The sequence below is a fragment of the Callorhinchus milii genome, unplaced genomic scaffold (genome assembly GCF_018977255.1).
Source record: "Callorhinchus milii isolate IMCB2004 unplaced genomic scaffold, IMCB_Cmil_1.0 Scaffold13, whole genome shotgun sequence".
NCBI lineage: Eukaryota > Metazoa > Chordata > Chondrichthyes > Chimaeriformes > Callorhinchidae > Callorhinchus > Callorhinchus milii.
Window position 1 is genome coordinate 5,142,736 of NW_024704754.1, and position 15,108 is coordinate 5,157,843.

At 46.6% G+C, this 15,108-nt stretch overlaps 1 protein-coding gene across 1 annotated transcript in view; it reads right to left on the minus strand.

Moving 5' to 3' along the window:
• pdlim7 (PDZ and LIM domain 7) overlaps nt 1-15,108 on the minus strand; it is a 42,552-nt gene that overhangs the window by 17,335 nt on the left and 10,109 nt on the right. Inside the window, 3 exon segments of the mRNA NM_001292216.1 lie at nt 1,012-1,313; nt 3,306-3,339; nt 10,491-10,642. Coding sequence (NP_001279145.1) covers nt 1,012-1,313; nt 3,306-3,339; nt 10,491-10,642 — 488 coding nt within the window.

Genomic DNA, 15,108 nt, shown 5'->3' on the forward strand with positions numbered 1-15,108 from the left:
ATTGCTGCCGATATGAACACGCCCTCAGCAGAGAGAGGGAACGACAATATATACACCCGAGGAGTGGCCTGTGATGTAACGAATACTCGGGGTGAGGCAGACCACAGCTCATAGCCAACCTGGTCAACCCAGGCCACAGCAGACAGGATCTACACACCGCTGTGAGTGTGTGAGTGCCTCCAAGCTATCTCTCTTCACTGTCATCGTAGTGGCATTGCCGTTACCGAGACCCCTAGGATTCTGAGCCTAAAATATAGCCCTCAAACGTGGTCGTAAATTCCTGGAGGCCTGAATACAGCAGGACAGCGGCAATGGATTGGGATAAGTCGCTGTGAGAGATGTTTTTTCCGTTCAAAGTCTTGGCTTCCAGACTGCAGGTTGGGTGGGAAAGCGGGAAGGTCCAGTCCATGAATGCCGAACCTATTCAGAAGCACAAAGCATCTCATGGGGTGCCAGTCCCCCCCCATCCCCCAAAACATACGCAGATTGGGCCATGTCTAAATGCAGAGATGGACAAGCATTCAAGAGGTCCCACATAGACACGATATCTGTTGGAAAGTGACTAACGAGAGGAACTGATGAGTTAAGCAAATGTTGTTTTCTGGTTCCCTAAAAACGACTCGATTCACATCACCGCAGCTGATCTGTAGCCACCTGTAGCGTGCAGTCACAGAGCCAGAATCCTGCGCCCTAGCGGGGTGCAGGGATGGGTCAGAACCCAATGCAGGTGATTAGAAACCAGCACGGAGCCGGGCAAAGCCTGAGGAGCCTATGTTGTCCCACCCCCTCTCTAAGAATCCCTCCCCCCAAATTCCTCGAACCTGGCTTTTGTACTGAGAGAAGAGTGGGTTTCGGTGAGTCTTTGTACAGGGACGAGCTTTATTCTCTATGGTGAGTGGATTGGCCTCGTGGGAATGGGGATGGGGGTTGGGGGGGTGGGGATGGGTGTGGGGATGGGGGCGTGTGGTGTGTTGTTAGCGTGGTGTGGAGGAAAGCTATGTGCTCACATACCCGTTGGCATGCGGTGGCCGGGTGGAGGAAGCAGTGGGTGAGCTGTGACGTTCCGTGCCCGAGCCGTGGTGTTCTGTGACCAAGGCGTGTTTTAGCGGTGCCTGGGACACGGGCGTGGTGCTAGCCAAGGCAGCCGGCGTCGGCGTGTAGGGAGACACGGGTTTATAACCCACTGACTTTGTCGGGGTCCCTGGGTTTGAGCCTTTCGAGGAGGCCCCCGCACCAAACGGTCTCGCAGTCTTATTCAGAGGCACGCTTGAGTCAAACGTGTACTTCGGGAGGGACGAGGCAGGTGTGTAATCCTGGGACAGAAAAACACACACACACACATGCACAGACACACCACACACACGCACAGACAGACGCACAGACACACACACATCACAACACACAACAAACCAATGGTAAAATATCAACTACTGTTACTGTACAATCGCCGACAGCACACACCTCGAACAGTGTTAACTGTTAATGACATAAAACAACTATCAGGGTTCTGTGCAGCATTGAACACTGGATTGCCAATTGGTGAACAAGGGACCCACTTTGAAAGAACGCAAGTGGAGGTCTCAAACATATTATGATTTGCTCTGTGTTTCCCTCTCTTCCTCCCCAAATGTTCAAGACTGAGGTGGATTTATTAGGTCTGGGTATCAAGGGATAAGAGGCAAAGCCAAGTAAGTTGAGGTACAGATAAGCTGTGATCTAATAGAATGGCGGAACAGGCTTCAAGTCCTGAAAGACCTACTCCTGTTCCTATGTTCCCAAACCCTGAGATAGTATTATTTTTCCAGTTGGTTGGTTCCACTCTGGGTGTTCCAATACTCGCTGNAAAAAACAGTCTTGACGTGTGTTAATGGCTGGGTCTGCAACCCAGAAATGCTACTGTCTGGCTCTTTACCCGGGCTGGAAAAAAGTGAGGGTGGAGAAAAGTTGGAATGTGGAGAAATTTCTGATATTCTGGAGGGATGATGAGATCTAATGGGCCAAAGGGTCTTCTTCATCTGAACTGATCTTGTAATGTTCTAACACCTGGGTGGGGCATATGGAGGCAAGGGTTTAGATGGAACGATATCTCTTCTCTCCCTCTCTCTCCTCCGTCCATTCCCCCCCACCCCCTCCCCGATCGAATATCCCACTGTCTGCTCTGGTCAGTGAGGACTATTGACACGAGTGGAAATTTAGCACCAGCCTGTTCTCAGAGAGGCTGCAGGGGAGACGAAAAATAGAGAAAGAAAAAAAACCACAGGATTGTAGCTCACATGGGGAAAGATCATTGGAAATTAAAATTACGAGAGATGAGTTAGTGATTTTCCTGTACCGTTATATAAAAAAACTCATCAAAATTCTTTAAACCAAACTGTCTTCCCGTTACTGTGACCAGGTCAGTGCTGGGAAGTCATCAAGTCTGATTAAGACCTCGGCTTATTTCAGCCCAATAGTAGCTTTCGAAAGGGTTGATACTTGAAAAGGAAAAAATTTGCTGGGCTTTGAGCGGGGGAGTGGGATGAGTTGGTAGTTCCTTCAAAGAGTTGGCACAAGTATGAAGGGCCGAATGGCCTCCTTCTGCGCTGTAAGATTCAATGATTCTATCACGGGGAAAGAGTTTTAACAACATTGCATACAAACTTCAAATATTACTTCAAACTTGCCAATAAATAAATATATATATTACGTAGAAATAAATAACATTGGCTGTTATTTCTTTGATGAAAAACAAAATCTAGAAAGCTATGAGTATTTTGGGAGTGTGATGTTACTAACATAAGAATTGCTAGTGGAAGAAGACCAAGGTCCATCCAGTTCGCCTTCCACCATCCTGGCAATCGATTGTCATGTCGTGTCCCGAATTATATATTATATCCCGAGATATTATTTCTTAACAGAAATCTATCTAATTTGCTCTTGGATGAATAGACACTTTCTGCTTCCACTGTCTCCCTAGGGAGTTTGTTCCATATGTTTGCAACTCGCTCATTAAATTTACTAAATGTTCCGCTAGTATTTAGTGCTGGTCACAAAATGGCAATCCTGTCAGCGTTAAACGCTCACTGGCAATTAACAGTCCCGCAGACACAATTCAATCTTCTGAAACAGACAACCTTCACTCGATCTTCCGAGTTGCACGCACGGTTACCGTGCGAGGATAAGCATCGATTGTGTTGAAAGCCGAATTTAAATAAAAATCAACACCCGGCGTCTTAATTTGAATATTTTGCAAGTCAAATCAGCAACCGCTTTCCCCGCGCTCAGTTTGGCTTGTGTTAAAATATAGAGCCCGAAGTCCACTTTACCTTCTCCACACCTCCTCCTGACAGACGGAAAGCCCTAGGCAAGAGAACACACAGAGAAAAGCGTTAGGTTCTGGTCACAGTGCGTGTGTGTGGTGTGTGTGTTTGTCTGCAGTTCCACGACGTTGTACATCACTACATCTCCTACCTCCCACTAAATATCAAGTGGAAGGGGCAAAACAGACATTAGTGCAGGGAATCCCTTGCTTATAAGAAGTGTCGCCGGAGTGTGAGCTTTCTTATAACACGGGGGTCCAACGGACAGGCTGGTCGGTAATTTTCGTTAATTATCAGTGCCATCCCATCCCCCCAACCACCCTCGCACAGGTAGCCTTAACCCTCCTCCAGTCGACAAGGCCTCAGTTAAAAAGTTTAGATTATAGGGCTGGACATATGTAGAGTGTAACCTGCTGCCTGGGTGAGATGACACTCAGCTGAGCCAACACATTTTGCAAAGGTTAGAAGGGATTTGACTGGATATTAATAGCATCCTCCACGGTGAGGTTAGCTCAGAAAGTACAGCAGGAGGGACGGACTGACTGAGGCGGGAGGACAGATGCCTCAAATAATCACAAAAACATGAGTCAACATGTCCCATTAAATGGCCAAATCAGGCCACCTGCTCCCTGCCCTGGCAGAATCCCAACCTCAGCCCAAGCTGATGGGACTTCAGTGACAAAATACAGGGTATCAGCAGCGAAAACACGGGCCTTTTTAACCCAAATGGCTTCTCCTTCTGTTGCTCCACCAGCCTGGAGATCCGGAGAGAAGATACCCATTTGTACTTGATGCGAATGCTCTTGTATCTAATTTCTAGGCAGTCGACAACATCCATCCAATAATTTGGCAGTCAGAGGACCTCTCACATTTCACTCATTCACCAATTCATTCAAATCAATCACTCTTCCCTAGAAATCAGACTCCGGTTTGCTTATCAAGCAGATTCCTTACCAAATGTAAGGTTTAAAAATGTCACCTCTCTGATAAGGCACTATATCAAATGCAAGGAGTGTTATTTTTATTATTAAGATGTTGAGATGTCTCAAAGCGCTTCACAGAATATATTGTAAAGTGAATTGACTGTATTTTTTGTGGGCGAAACGTGGGCAGCCAATTGAGCACAGTAGAATGCCACAAACAGTCATGGATTGAGTGACCATTTTGTTTTCTCTTTGGAGGGACTATTACCCACGGAAAGTGATCCACCAATCGACTCACAACCAGGTTCCTACTTATGCTAGGTAAACAGAGGCGTGCGGAGTGAGGAAACCTGCCTCAGGTTTTGCCGGGGCCCGGGAATCAAACCCGGGTCCTCTCGCTTTGCAATATATACGATGAAGCGCTTTGAGATGTCTCAACAACATGATAAGTTGCTATATCAAATGTTTATTTTTATGTTATTATTTTGAGAAAATCATCCCTGCCAGGAAGTGGTGACAGTTTACGCCTCCTGCCGTCCATAACAACAGCGATATGATATCGGTGTGCGGTTTGATGTGAGCAGCGCTGTGTATGAGGAACAGGATAAAGTTTTAAAGGCTTTTAGTTCCTGTCTATGTTGCAATCACACGTCTTGCAGTCTTCCTCAAAATACACTCCATTTTACAATATATCCTGTGAAAGCGCTTTGAGACATCTCAACGACATGATAAGGCGCTATAGATTTAATAGAGGGATTCAACATTATGAGAGGTTTTGATAGGAGTAGATAATAACATTTGATATAGCGCCTTATCACGTCTTCGAGACGTCCCAAAGTGCTTCACAGAATATATTGTAAAGTGAACTGACTGTATATTTTGAGGCACAGCAGCATCTCACAAACAGTCCATGGATGAGACACCAGCTAGGGATAAACTGTTTTCTCTGGTGGGTGGGTCGGTAACCAGAAGACACAGACTTCAGATAATTTACAAAAGAACCAGAGGCGAGACGAGTAGAATTTCTTTTTTTTTTTAAACCTAGAGGGTTGTTACAATCTGGAATACACTGCCTGAAAGGGTGGTGGAAGCAGATTCCATAGTAACTTTCAAAAGGGAATTGGATAGGTACTTAAACAGGAAGAATTTGCAGGGCTATGGGTGGGGGAAAAGAGCAGGGGAGTGGGTCTACTTGGTATCTCTTTCAAAGACCCAGCACAGGTACGATGGGCCGAATGGCCTCCTCCTGTGCCACAGGAATCTATGAAACGCAGGGGGAGTACTCTGGATGCGCACGGACTGACTCCCCCACCCCCTACCTTTTTTTAATTAAGCACTAAGAACTTGCTGGACTATCGAGTTGCCCTGCGGTGGTTTCGGATTACGAAAACCCGTGACAGGTTGGAGCAGATCTTGTGTCACTGTGCGAGCCACACGTTAACTTGTCAGGGAGCGTAGCAGGTGGTGCGCAAAATCAAGTCCAGGGGTTGAGGGAGGAAAACACACGGTCCTTTACCGCTCTAAAAATAACCTCACTGCCTTTAACCTGTCACATAAACAACTACGAACACAGTGCTGAGGTGCACAGCGGTCAAACCAAAGAGCGAGAGGGATTAACACTCGGATGAGGCTCGAAGCCAGTGTTCCGTTTACGCTCAGCACTTTTACTGTTTCGTCATTTGTATGTCAGTGTGGCACAGTTGGTAGCTCTCTCGCTTCTGAGTCAGAAGGTTGGGGGTTGAAGCCCCCACCTCGGGACTTTGGAAGCACATAGTCTAAGCTGACGCCCCAATGGGGTTGGATTGTCGGAGTTGCCGTCCTTCGGATGAGAGGTAAAAACCGAGGTCCTACAGGTGGATGTAAAAGGGGAAGTGGGAGGGTGTGGGGGGGTGAAAGCACGGCCAAAGAGGAAAGTCTTGAGTGGGCCATGAAGGACAAGAGCATGTCAGAGTCACAGCGTTAACGTCACCATGGCAAAAAAAAAACAATGCGTTAGCAAACGGCACACAGAACAATAATTCTGGGACAATATAAACCAGTGGGGAGTCAACGGACTAAGCCAGGCAGGATATCAATCGCTGCCACATGTTACTGTACTTCCTGTGACATAACCACCTCCCCTGCCTCTGGGAACATTCCCCGCGGAGCTGCCGATCTCATGGCTGGAGCCAGGCCGCCCAGAGCTGGAGTTCAGCAGGACGTGACTGGTCTGTACGTTTCCTGTCTCCAGACCCAGCCTGGAGCTCTCTGTTTACACACTCAGAGAGCCAGCGCAAAACAAGGCTGGACTGGATGGATCTCACTCTCAAAACAGCGAGCAGTAGACACGATGGGCCGAATGACCACCTTCTCTTCACTTTAACGAGAGGAATTCACGGCACATCAGCAGGTCATTTGGTCACAACCCCCTTTTCAAGTCATCAAAACGTCCCGTAATGAAACCGTAGGTTTTAGGGGGCCAAACTTTAGGCAAGTTTCCTTACTCCACACACCTCGGTTTCCCTAGCAGTAAGCAGTTAGTTGATTGGCGGATTTCTTTCCGGGCTTAATAATCCTTAAAAAAAGAATAATTTGTCATGCGCAATTGGCTGCCGTGTTATGTCCACAAAATACACAGTCAATTCACGTCACAGTGTATTCTGTGAGACGTCTCATGGACGTGATAAGGCGCTAAATTAAATGCAAGGATTGTTTATTATTAAAACGCTTTGCGAGAGTCACTTAGAAGTGTAGTGACTGTGTATTTTGTGGGCGAACACGGCAACCAATTTGCACACTGCGACATTCGCGCAAAAAGCGATGAAGTGAATGACACAATTTTGTTTAGATGAGCGATTGTCAGCCAGGACAGGATAAAAACAGAAAAAAAAGGGGTGGGGGGAATGGGAGGGTGGGGAAGGAAGAAAAGGAAGCTTTGTGTGAACTTTGCTTTATTTGGAAGCGAGGGTAACAAGCATGAAATCCTTCAGTTACGTTGATACTTTTACAGCAGCCACATGTGGCATGGATCCATGGTTGGTTGTAGCTTTGCTAACACAATCCTTCCCCTGGTAATATTTTAACCTTACAAGGTTTTACAATCTGACTTCCAGCAGCTCAGCAACTTGGGTTTGGCAGGAGCATCTCTGGGCTCGAGCCAGCAAAAAAAAAAAAAACCTTTACACCGTCTCTAAGAGAAAGCACTCGGCTTCTATAACGCACAGGAAGTACTTTGTGCCTCACACCTATGCCGGTCAGTGCCAGTCTAGATAAAGTGCTCAAGTGACTCATTCGCACTTTGCTTCAACGAGGTAAACCTGCCATCAAAGTGATTTATTGAATCCACTCTATTTGGAGAGAGCATTTCCACAACCATTTGCGCTCCCTCACTTTGACTCTTTGTAGAAAGCCAACGCTTCAGAGGCAGGATTGGTGATGATGATGATGATGATGACGATAATAATAATAACAATAGCATTTGATATAGTGCCTTATGTCATTGAGACGTCTCAAAGCGCTTCACGGGATACACTGTAAAGTGGATTGTCGGATTCAGAAAATGATCCACAGCTCGCAACACTGAGCTGCTGTCGTTGTCTCTCAGGGACTGACTTGGACACTGTAAATATTTCATTTAACTCGGGATAGACAACTTCTGCAGAAACTTGGCAAAGCGTCGCATTCTCAAATCTTCTGACAGAACGGCAGTACAAGGAGGCGCAAGCTTCAGGTTTCAACATCCATTTCACATGGCTGATGAGTTTGTTCAGGTCAGTTACAATAAATCATCCACTTCATGAAATCTTAGGAAGCTTAGACATATTTCTTACAGACACACATGCGCGCACACGCCCGCACACGCACACAAACTTGTACGGGATTCCACGTGCTGAAATTCTGGGCAGATATCTGCATTGCTGTAAATTGACATTTTTTCCTAAAACACCGCTGACGGAACCCATGGTTTAAGCAAATTTTAAAAAAAGCATCAGCATATTTGAGAGAAAACTGGATCCTGGATGAGGGGATAAGGAAAAGGCATGTGGGTGTAAGATAGGAGGAATAGGAGTCCCAGTTGTGGGGCAGAAACACCACCATGGACTGATAGGCTGTTTCTATGTCATTTGCCTCTCCTCTTTAAACTGAGCTCTATTATACACAAACCATCCATCATTCCCAACCTTAGAGCTGACACACTATTAACAGCCTAAAGGACCAACAGCCTTGTCTTTGCTTGGAGACTTACATCTGCGTCTCTCTTCTGTTACTAGTTTGGTGGTTTCTTTTTTAATGAAATTCACCCCGAGCAATTGCAAGTCTTTTCGTTAACGCACAATAACTGCAGTGACCTCAGCCCAGAAATATGTTACAGTCCCTCAGCAAGGGGTGTGGACAGCAAGCAATCTCACTTAGCCACAGCGCTGAACCATTCAACCTCCGAGTGGGCATCTAACGCACCCTCACACACTCACAAGTTTGCTCGCTTGCACACTCTCAGAACAAGTTAGACTACAGCGAAGCACTACTTGCCCCAAATTCCACCTAGTCTGAAGCCACTACCAGTGCTTGCTCTTAAAAAAGTCTCTCTCTCTCTTCCTGTTCCCTCTTTCCTCCCCCTTTCTGGCTCTCTTCCCCCCCTTGCTGCTGCTCTTCCCCCCACCTCTTCCTTTCCCCCCCTCCCTCCCTCTTTTACCTCCCTCCCTCAACACCTGCCGAGAGAGGGAGCCTTGAACAGGGGTTAAAGTGCAGAGATGACGGGCAGCAGTACACAGACATGTACATCAGCGCCTGCTTCCAATTAGAAACACTATTTTCACAAACATTTTTTAAGATTCGCTTTGTTAATATGGCATTTAGCCTGTAGAGGGGGGGGGGGGGGAGGGGGGGGGGGAGAGAGGGGGGTCATTTGTTTTATTTTAGTTTATCTGCATGTCCTTCCAGCCCTCCGTTCCATCGTTGGCCGCACTTTCAGCCACTATGCCCTGAAACGCAAGAAAACTCTTCCTCTATCCCCCCACCCTCCCTTTACCCCCGCCTTACCCATCTTCAGGTTGTGCCTCTTCAACCGTGCCTACGGAAACCTTCCCCCCACCCCCTCCCCACCCGCCCGCCGGCTCGGCTTGAACTCCGCCACTGTCAAAAGGGACACGCTACGGTGTTGTGAGGGGGCAAGTTGTTGATGTCGTTTATTTTATTATTAATCCAGCCGGTGAGGAAAGTCAAGTGTCTAACCGGGACCGGGGTTTAACGTCTCACCTGAAGGATGGCGCCTCCGACAATATTGCAGCCCGCTCTTGCACCCCCACCCCCAACAATGCACTGGAGTGCCAGCTTAGAGGGTGAGCTCAAAGTCCTCCAGTTTACCAGGAGTAGAGAGCACGGCTTATACAAAGGCAGTATACGAATGTAACCTTGTTGTTGTTGGCTTCATTAACAGGCAGACACGAAACTCAAGAACCTCAGGAGAAACCAGGGCATTTGAGAAGGTTTCACCGGAGCAGTGAATGATGAGGGTTTGCCAGTAATCCCAACACATCCCCCTCCCCTCCCACACTAACAATTTAATGCAAAAGCCAAGACTCAGTCATACTATTTTACAACTCCCCTGCGTCCTGAAGGATAGTGGAAGAGAGGAGTGGGGGTGAAATGAGGGAGGTAGAGAGAGAGAGAGAAAAAACAGCTTTGTTCCCAAGATGATTATAAATACCTCAAGTACTGATTCACTCCACACCGCGCTACGTGGGCTATTTCACATCAATTTTATCCTTTTATCTGAGTTTGCAGACAGGCCACCGGATTGCGCTAGGCATCAGACAATCTTACATCAGCCCAATTGTATGCGAGAAGGTTACAGGTCAACTATTTCCTCACCCCCCACTCCCTCCCCTCTCTCCTCCACTCCCCTGTTTTATTCTTGCCTTTTTAAACACTTATGGAATCCCATAGGGCAGTGGTTAGCGCACTCGCCTCACAAGCGAGAGGACCCGGGTTCGATTCCGGGGCCAGGTGAAACCTTGGGCAAGTTTCCTTAGTCCACACGCCTCTGTTTACCTAGCAGTAAGTAGGAACCTGGCTGTTAAGTCGATTGTCATGTCGCTTTCTGGGGGTGATCCCTTCAAATAAAAAAATACATAATAATTTGGTACTCAAACAATAACTGTTTGTGGGACACTGCTATGCGCAATTGGCTGCTGCATTTTGCCCACAAAAGATACAGTCAATTCACTTTACAGTACTTTCTGTGAAGAGTTTTGGGACATCTCAACGACGTGATATATTATACACTTACTTGGCGAGAGAAAGGGTCAAGGATCCAACACAAGCCTTGATCTTGTTCTGAGCTTCCAAGTGAGTCATCCCCTCAGTATCCTCCCCATCGATGGCCAGGACCATGTCCCCCATCCCGACACCGGCCTGAGCTGCTTTTCCTCCTGGAGTAACCTGCAACCAAACAGAGACCAGTGACCTTTCAACTCTGCCTTCTGGTCAGGTTGTGCACAGTGATGAGGCAACTTGTAGCTCAGGGGTTAGAGCACTCGCTTTGCAAACGAGAGACCTGGGTTCAATTCTCGGCAGGGCGAAACATTGGACAAGTTTCCTTCCTCCATACGCCTCTGTTTACCTAGTAGCAAGTAGGAATCCGGTTGTTAATTGATTGTTGGATCACCTTTCTGGTCGTAATAATTCCTTCAAAAAAATAATAATAATAAAATTGGTCACTCAATCCACGACTATTTGTGGGACACTGCTGTGTGCAATTGGTTGCTGTGTTTCACCCACAAAATACACAGGCAATTCACTTTACAGTATATTCTGTGAAGCGCTTTGAGACGTCGGAAAGACGTGATAAGGCGCTATATCAAATGCAAAGATTATTGTTATTTTCTAACCTGGGCCAGGTCACGTCTCATTCTTGGGGAGTTAGAAACAACACAGAATTAGTCTTTCGCACCAGAAAGCATTGACGGTTCCCCACACACACATCCTTGTGTAACAGTCTGAATGTGCGAGCACTCATGTCTGGTTTATGAGGAAATGCCATCAACGTCTCTCTGGATTGCATCTGTCAAGTCACTGTGGATCAGTCCCAGATCTCACCCCGACACCAAAGAGCTGAGTGTCCCCATTACAGGCTTACTCACAGCGCTCAGCACCACATACACAGCCACAGGGCAGATAATGTAACAAAGGTGGAGGAAAGCGGTCCTCGTCTGGGACCAGAACTAGGGTTAGAAGCACAGCCAGGGATCGAACCTTCTGCCTAGGTCACCGCTCCTGCCCTCCTTCCCTCCTGATCCCAACCCCCAGTCCATGTACAAATTCTTGACTGTCCAGTGCTTTGGGTTGTTCTCCCGACGTGAAAGGCGCTGTGCAAATGCAATTTGTTGTTGTCAACCATTTTGGAAGCAAAGATCCGGGCAAACAGCGGATTAAAACACAATTCCCACTTCTAGGATCCTGGTCACTAAAACAGATGGCAATCACAAGGCTACCTACGTTCACACCTCCAAACAGCATTCTTTAACTTTGTAAGTGTCCAGGCAAAGAGCTTAAAATTAGAGCTAAGCCATTTTGTGGTAGTGAAATCAGGAAGCATTTTTTCACACAAAGGGTAGTGGAAATCTGGAACTCTCTCCCCCAAAAGGCTGTGGATTATGGCTGGATCCGTTCATATTTTCAAGACTGAAGTGGATTTTTGGTAGGTCGGGGTATCAAGGGATATGGGGCAACCGGGATGAATGAAGTTGAGGTACAGATCAACCATGATCTAATAGAATGGTAGAACAGTACTCCTGTTCCTATGAACCACAAGCATCTGATTTTTTTCTTTAATTTTTTTTAAAAAAACTGGAAACCAGTAATCTGTGGGATTGAAACGTGGCAAAGCACAAATTTATTTGGGGAAAAAAAATAAGTCTGCATATCATCTGCCAACAGGCCAGGACTCTGGAGATACCACAGCAATCCTGAGAAAGCCCCGACCATGGTCCCTGACGATTTGGGGGTCAAGAAATTGAACTCTAATTGAAATCTTGGCTACCACCGGCCCATTGGCATATCTGGAACCCAAGAGGTAGATACTCAGAGGCAGTTGTCACTGAGCTGCCGTCAGGAATCAATTCATTCCTGCTCTCTGGGCTCCACAGACTCGCACTTCAGGAAATGTCCGTACACACTGTGCGATTATGCCATCAATCATCTGCGTGCAATTTGTTCCAGGACTCAGAATTTTGACTCGTGTGGAGCACTGCGCACATGTGGAAACTATCTAAAAAAAACACGCCAACTTTTTTAAAAAATAAATAAATAGAAAACTGATGAAAAAGTAGTCCAATGCAAACCTCAATAGCCTTCCGTATAATTTGGACGTACGTTCAGCCCCGAAACTCTGGGACACTCTTTCTGGATCCCTCCACGTTGCTCCCTCTTTCCCCATCATCAGATCACGCCTAAAGACCTCCCTCTTCAACTGTGCCTATGGTCATCTCCCCCGTTCCCCCCTCTCCAGCTCGACGTCGTGCTCGGTCACTGTCAAGCACTCTCAGACGTTACCTTGCAGGTGGGGCGCTGTGTAAATGTAAGCTGTTGTTACTGACCAATAATTTGGTCACTCAATCCATGACTGTTTGAGAGACACTGCTGCATGCAATTGACTGCCGCTTTCTGCCCATAAAATACACAGTCACTCCACTTTACAGCATATCCTGTGAAACACTTTGAGACGTCTCGCTGTGATAAGGTGCTGTATCCAACGCAAGGATGATCATTATTATTAATAATAAAAGATGGGCGAGTGAGATGCTCTCTGGCCCTGCTACAAGGGCATCGTTGCTACCACAGTGTAATGTGAGGAGCATTCAATCCAACGTGGGGAGACTCATTCCTTTTGTGACAATGGGTTTGAGTCATTGAATACGAAGCTCACCAGCCTGTAACTCGTTTCTAGCAGATTACAGTACAAGTAATTTATCTCACTCCAGTGACCGAGAGACCAGGCTAAACAATGAGCACAACACTCCTCTGCCTAATGGCCTCTCGCGAGACACACGGTTCGGGCTGCAAACACGCTGGACGGTCAAACCATCTCCTTCCAAAATCTGACCCGTTGCCTCAGTTTAAAAACCATTCCTTCACCCTCCGAACCAAGGGCCACCGGCAGAGTTTGGGGAGACAGACGTCACGGTTTTAGTTGTGTGCCATTTGGATGTCAACCAAGGATTGATATCATAAACACATATGGATATAATTGAGGGTGGGGGTGGTTCAATTGTTACGATGACTCAAGATTCCAACAGATTTATATTTGCATATAAACCAACAAGATTTGGATGTTATAAACCGACGGGGATGGTTGTTCCTTGTAAAAGGAAAGGTTTTTAAAAAGTTGAAGCCAAAACGTCAAGAATAGTCAGGAAACTCAGAACGTGGCACAGAGCTCGCTACCTATCGAATCACCATTTCCCTCTTAAAAACCCCTTTTAAAGATTTCCGATTTGAAGCAAACTGTCGTGGATTAATCTAATCGAACCCACAAAAGGTCAAACGCAATTTTTGGGGTAGAAAAATGTCCATGTGACAGAACGTGGAAGCAGGAGTAGGCCATTCAGCCCCTCTAGCCTGTTCCGCCGTTCTATAAGATCAGAGGAAATAGTTTCTCTGTAGCTACTCGATCGAATCCCTTTATTGTTTTAAAAACCTCAATCAGATCACCCCTCAACAAACTAACCTCAAGGGAATAGAGACCAAGTTTATTCAACCTGTCCTCATAAATTAACCTTTTAAAACTAGCACCTTGGGATTTCCTCCCAACATGAAAGGCGATGTATAAATGTAATTTTGTATTGTATCGTCCTGGTGAATCTGTGCTGCACCCCCTCCAGAGCCAATTTATTCTTCCTGAGGTGTGGTGCCCAAAACTGAACGCAGTACTCCAGATGGCGTCTGACCAAGTTGAAGCAACATTTCCTCTCCTTTGTATTCCAGTCCCCTTGAGATAAGGTCAAATGACCCTCTTTGATAACTTTTTGTACCTGTGAGTGTGTTTTTAGTGATCCGTAATACAAGGATACTCAAATCTCTTTGCTCCTCCACAGTGCTTGGTTTCTCACCATTTAGAAAATATTCTGTTTTGCTATTTTTGGATCCATCGTGAATGACCTCACACTTCCCCACATTGAATTCCATCTGTCGCAGTTTTGCCCACTCATTTAATATACCTAAGTAGCTTTGTAACCTCCTGCTCCCATCTACAACATAAACGTGCATTTACATAGCGCCCCGGAGGCAGTGGATAATGAGGAGTAAGCAGGTCAGAGAGGTGAAGAGTGTATAAATGCAGATACATTGTGTTTCACTTATTGCAGAACCTGTAACACAAAGCCCTAAGAAATAGGGTTGTCCCAGATGGGAAAGCAGTGGGAAGTTTATCAATGCTCTGGAACCTTTTAGCTGTTTAACCTCCAGCTGTGACCCCAACGCACACCCCGTGGTTCTCCTCTAAGCCTTGGCTCTAGTCAAGGTGGGTTTGGAGTGTTTTTTGTCAGGGCCAGCTGGGTGTCTGACACATGTGGAAACTTATCACCATGATTAAGCGTATCCAAACCAAGCTGAGAATTCCATACATCCCACCTACACATGGAAATCCCAGAGATAGATTGTTGGAATGGAATGCGCTCTCTCCCCCTGGAGGGACGCCTCCTGCTTACCTAATTCCGGAAAGTATTAGGTGCAGGTTGGCAGGAGCTAAGGCTTGGGGGGGGATGGGGGAGCGGGGGAGGAGCCAGAGTGTGCATTGGGGTAACTGCTGGAGTCTAACCAGCTTAAACCGTTTGGTGTCTGGAGCCCAGGTTTAGTTCAGTTGTGGAATGGATGTGAAGTGAGTGGGTTCAAGTGAAGGAAGCTTCTAT